Source organism: Pyxicephalus adspersus, chromosome 5 (assembly GCF_032062135.1).
Source record: "Pyxicephalus adspersus chromosome 5, UCB_Pads_2.0, whole genome shotgun sequence".
Taxonomy (NCBI): Eukaryota; Metazoa; Chordata; class Amphibia; order Anura; family Pyxicephalidae; genus Pyxicephalus; species Pyxicephalus adspersus.
In genome coordinates this window covers 145,727,794-145,733,277 of record NC_092862.1, presented here as the reverse complement: position 1 = coordinate 145,733,277, position 5,484 = coordinate 145,727,794, and the positions used below count along the sequence as shown (strand labels likewise).

The 5,484-nt window shown below is 39.3% G+C and overlaps 1 protein-coding gene across 1 annotated transcript in view; it reads right to left on the bottom strand.

Annotated features, from left to right (window-relative positions):
• Positions 1-1,248: 1,248 nt before the first annotated feature.
• The window catches only part of MYL3 (myosin light chain 3), a 21,698-nt gene continuing 17,462 nt past the window's right edge, over positions 1,249-5,484 (bottom strand). Inside the window, exons 5-7 of the mRNA XM_072413024.1 lie at positions 4,664-4,741; positions 3,174-3,206; positions 1,249-1,488 (exon numbers count right to left, since the gene is read on the bottom strand). Coding sequence (XP_072269125.1) covers positions 3,178-3,206; positions 4,664-4,741 — 107 coding nt within the window. The 3' untranslated portion in view covers positions 1,249-1,488; positions 3,174-3,177. The remainder of the gene's footprint in view (positions 1,489-3,173; positions 3,207-4,663; positions 4,742-5,484) is intronic.

The window sequence follows — 5,484 nt, the reverse complement described above, 5'->3', positions numbered from 1 at the left end:
AAACTGTTGTGGAGGAGAGCAATGAAGGGCAGGAACTGTGAGACGTTAGGATGTGGTGGACAGGACAAGCAGAAGTGTTGAGGTGAATAAGGGTGCAGAGTTTACATTTTACAGAAGACAAAGCCAAGTGCTTCTTTTTATTTATCTGACCGCTTTCAATATTAATTCTTCTTCTCTTTTTCTGTTGGTGTCCCCAACGGTCAGTCCTTGGATCGGCCCTTTTCTCTCTGTACCTCCTCATTTGGCAAGCTCATAGGCTTCCTTGGCTTACAATACAATCACAATGCAAATAACACAAATCTAACCCCCGACCCTGACGTGTCTTTGTTTGGCTGCCTTCCAGCCATCTCATCATGAAAACCTGACAAGTAATTCTGAAATTCAACCTGAGAGCTCACCTAGCAGAAGTACAATTGCGGATTCCCATAACAAAACCCCTATTTTGTAATGTGAATTATTCACACAGTTTAATCTTTGCTCCTAAATGTGCTGAGTATATTTTTGTTTTAGAAATTACTTTCAATGGAACAATTATATTGTGTTCACTGCAGAGACAAGTAGCAAAATCAGAAGTTAGTACCAAATAAAGTTATCTACACATATTTGATGCATGCATAACCCTGCTGCTAAATGATATTCCTAATTTATAATAAAAGATTATTCTACAAACAAGCACATTTGCAATTGTGTTTTATCTGCAGGGAAGCACAGAAAAATAGTAATCCAGCAAAACAAATCTATACTCAGGGCATTAGACCGGATCGGCCAGGGGGTGTTAGGACGGAACGAATCACCGGCTAGGCCATATCTGACCTAAAGGTCGGAGTTTGCTGACCCCTCCTTTAACCATTTCATCATTTAGGACTTTATCATTGACGTAGGGATCAGCGCAAGGATATTTGCAGCGGGGGACACAACTTTCTGAAAAGTGCTGAATTCTGACATTGCATGGCTGCAATGGTGGGTGAAGGAGACACGGGCATACAGAGATATGGTTATCTTAGGTAATCTATTGCAGGGGTGAGCTGGTTTACCCTGACAGGGTCACTTTGAAGGTCAGTTGAAGCCATTGCAAGTTTTGGCCTTCTAGACCCCTGCTGTATATCTGATTATACCCTAACTCAACAAAGTCTGACAAATAATGGAATGCAGAAAACTCCAGGGCTCAGTGATCTGCAATTTCTACCAAAATACAAACAAAATAGTAAAAAGAAGAAAAAAAGATTTACAGCCAATAAAGACAAAAACTTTATTACATTGAAGGCAGTCAGAGTTTTATTGGTTATACTTTGTACAAATGTTATTGTTAAATTTAACATAAATATACGGGTGTTCCAGTATCTTAGGAAAACAATCTTGAAATACAAACTATTGAGAATTTGTCACTTTGAGATGAGATCATTACACTTTGGAGTGTTTTGATTGGAGGATCCATTCTGGAGATCCAGGTTGTCAAGTGATGATTGGATGAAGTACTGCAGGAACAAACTACAAAGAAATATAAGTGAATATCTAGGATGTCAGATAACAATAAATATAAAAGCTTCATCAAAATACAAAAGATGAATTCTATTGTAGAATCTTGGTAAACTTTGAGTGTTTCTTCCAGATCTGTGCAGTAATTTAACCTAAACAATAGGGTAGATTCACATTGAGAATATAAATTTGTTTGTTTAGCAAAGTGAATTATCTCCTTGCAACGGATATTTCACTTAACTTAGATGAAGCTCTGTCAATGTCAATTTCCTTGCACGTGATTTGGTATTCGTTGCATTATGGACTTTCATTGCATTCACTAAGCTCAGGGAACCTTGCAGGGGAGAATTTTTTTAGCTTAGTGAATGTGGTAAAATCTTTGACATAAATGATGAATAATTACACACAGCCATGAATGACTTGATTAAATGCTATTGGCATGGCCACACTAGTGTGTTACAATAATGCAACATTTCCATTTCTCCTATCCTAACACCGCAGCACACTCTGATTGCGTCGGTTTGATGCTACAATCCATTGTACGTGAGATTTCTTTATTATTTCTGTCACTTATGTAACTATTTTTATTATGCCGAGGAAAAAGGAAAATGGAAATCTGTAACCAATTCTTTTTTAAACTGGAAAAATAATTATTTTTATACATAGAAAGGATGGAGACAAAAGAAATGGACAATAGGAGAAAAGAGGGGGAAGAGGGGAGAACAAGAGAGGCGAGAAAAGAGTTATAAATAGGAGAGGAGATGGAAAAGAGAGGAAAGCATGCCAACAGGATGAGATATAGAGAGACAGAAAGACAGGAGAACAGAGAGGTGGCTCAGGAGTTAGCACTCTGGCCTTTGCAGCGCTAGGTTCAAATCCCAGCCAGGACACTGCATATCTGCATGGAGTTTGCATGGGTTTCCTCTGGGTACTCCGGTTTCCTCCCACATCCCAAAAACATGCAGTTAGGTTAATTGGCTTTCCCCTAAAAAAAAATAAAATTGACCCTAGACTACATTAATGACATATGACTATGGTAAGGACATTAGATTGTGAGCTCCTTTGAGGGGCAGTTAGTGACACAACTTTGGACTTTGTACAGGGCTGCATAATATGATGGCGCTATATAAATACTGTATAATAATAATAATCAAGAGAAAAGGAAAAGACAGGAAGGGAAGGAAGTTACAGTTAGAAGAGAGAGGAAAGGGGAAGAGAGCGAGTGGTTTTGGAAGAGGGAGGAAAGAAGGGGAATGAGGAAGGAGAGGGGTAATAGGGAAATTTGTCTTGGAAGAGGGAGGAGGGGAATGAGGAAGGAGAGGGGGAGTGGAAGGAGAGAAGGGAAGGATAGGATAGAATTGAAAGATGAGAAGCTGAGAAGTAAAAATAAAAGATAAGGGAAGAAGACAGAAAGGAATAAATAGAACAGGGAGAGGAATGGAAAGCAACGGAACAGAGAACACATTATTTCCCTTTAATAAGGAAAAGAGAAACGTTTATTGCTCATTATCCTGTAGCAATCAGCTAGAAATCACTGTAACGTTTTTCGGATTGCTGCCAATTGACAAGGTGAAGTCTAGATTGGAGCTAAAATCTAAATGAACTTTTTAGCAGTAAATGGAAAGTTGCTGGAATTAGTGAAAAGAAAATTAAATGACATGGGTGTTAACTCTTCCAATCAACAGCATTCAGTTTACCTGTTTAGCCTGCCAGAATGTGCTTCACAAAGGCTGCAAGAAATAAGTGAACAATTGTTAGTATTCCAGCCATGGCTATCCTTCAGGGGCTAAACTTCCCATTAATTCTACATTCTTCTCTATAATAGCCTCTTACTGGAAACACAGAACGGTGCAGTCCCATGTCACTCAACTATAATGGCCGCCACTTCTCCATTCCATCATGTCCGGTCATTGGAAACCAGGGCTTTCATGTTGCTAAATCAATTTGCCACCTCCTGGGAATAGGTCAGCCAGTTAGCCAAGTTGGCTCGCCCAACTCTGTCAGTTTTTCTATTGGAATTAGTCGGATCTGTTACCCAAACATCACATTTTTGTCTCTCGCCCCAACTCCTGTCCACAGATGACTAATATTTTTCCTCTCGGAGTTCTCAGCTGGGCCCTTGGCTTCCATATCACACAACGTTGTAAACAAGCATTAGAGAGAACACAGCCGATGACAGGAATCTTACAGCTTATTTCCCTGCCAACATAGCTAGCGAAAATCTCCCAAAAAAGGCCAACTTTTTCAGATGTCGTAACTTGTTTTCAGCCCCTAAAAGTTTTTTTTTCCACGGCATTAAAAACGATTTCCTTTTCGTTAATGACGTTCTCGCTTTGGAGCAGAAAAAAAACGTCCAACGGCTTGAACAAAGTGAAATTCGGAATTTGAACTTTGTATTCTGGTAAAAAACAGAAACCTGGAGCCAAGGAAAATATCGGGAATATTGTTCAACTGGAAGCCGTTTTTTAAAAATAAGTAGCAATTACAAGCTTGTGATGGAAGAAGCAGGGAGATTTTATAGACTTTGATTTGACTTTGAACAAAGGGTTGGCTAATGGATGGGGACGCTTAGCTGTATGATTATGGGAATCATACAAAAACAGAATCATTTTATTACATGGAGTTTACAGAGTCAATTCCCTTCGGGTCCAGGATTTATTACTGGCTCGTAGTTTTGCCTCCTCATAGATGGACAATAATGTTGTGATGAAATATCAGGTTTAGTCATTTTGTTAAAATAAACGTTTCCATGTGAAAGTCTATCAAAATATAAATGTTTTCAAAAAATAATGCTAAAAAAACAATAAGATACTCTGGCCATTGGAGGCCTTCAAAGATACTAATCAACCTTCCACCATCCTTCCCACCAATAATGAAATGAAAATATTGGCAATGAGGAGTGACCATTTATTTGAATCGAGTGGCTTTAAAATTATTTGGAGCCCTCAGCGGCATTAAATATCCTCCAGGGCTTCTCTTTAATGGTAGAATACTTACACGCTGCCTATAAACACCCCTTATAATACACAAAGACAAGAAATGGAAAGGTCTCACGCATGATTACCAAAAGCCAACATGTGCTGCTATTATTATGTTCTTATTTCTCAGTATTCTTACATTTCCATATTGCCCCAGGTAACTTGCACTACATATTTCTCTGTGCTGATTATTTTGTATTTGCTATTACCTTCATAGTTGATTAAGCCATTGGCGTCTTCCTGGCCGGACATAAGTCTGTCAACTTCTTCTTCTGTCAACTTTTCACCTAAATGGCAGAAACATTAAGTTATAACCTAGAAAAATAAAAACTGGCAAAAACATCAACAGAATGTTTCCTGGAGCAATGAGCAGTTTGCACCCCTCAGGTCAGTATAAGTGACCCCAATGATCTTTTTGGCTGTAAGGGTGAAATTCTTCCCAATGGCCAGCAATGTAAAAGGAATTCTTCCCACTGACCACCACACTAGTCTAATGAGAGCTGTGGATATATTAATTATAGAAGGGGGCCCTGAGGGTCTAAAAGATATTTCAAGGGTTCCCGCATGTTAAAAAGGTTTAGAAACACTCCTGTATACATTATCACTTACACATGATATAGACATCTCCGAATGCTCCAGCACTGGCTCACCAGGGTACATATAAGTTCCTAGACTTAGTCCTTGACATGTGATGGGGAAATTAGGGTAAGCAAATGTCACCCAGATTTTATTGTTAGATTGATTTTGGAAAAAAAATTAGGGGAACCTTTGGTGAAAAAAACTCCACCTGTAGAACCTAAATATGTTCCTGATTCCATTCTTCACCCTTCTAACTGTAACCTCCTCCTCTCTGCTATTCCACTAACCCCACTCTATCCTCTACAATCTATTATGAATGCTGCAGCCAGACTCATCCATCCTTCCCACCTACCTACCCCATCACAGCCTTCCCACCTACCTACCCCATACACAGCCTTCCCACCTACCTACCCCATACACAGCCTTCCCACCTACCTACCCCATACACAGC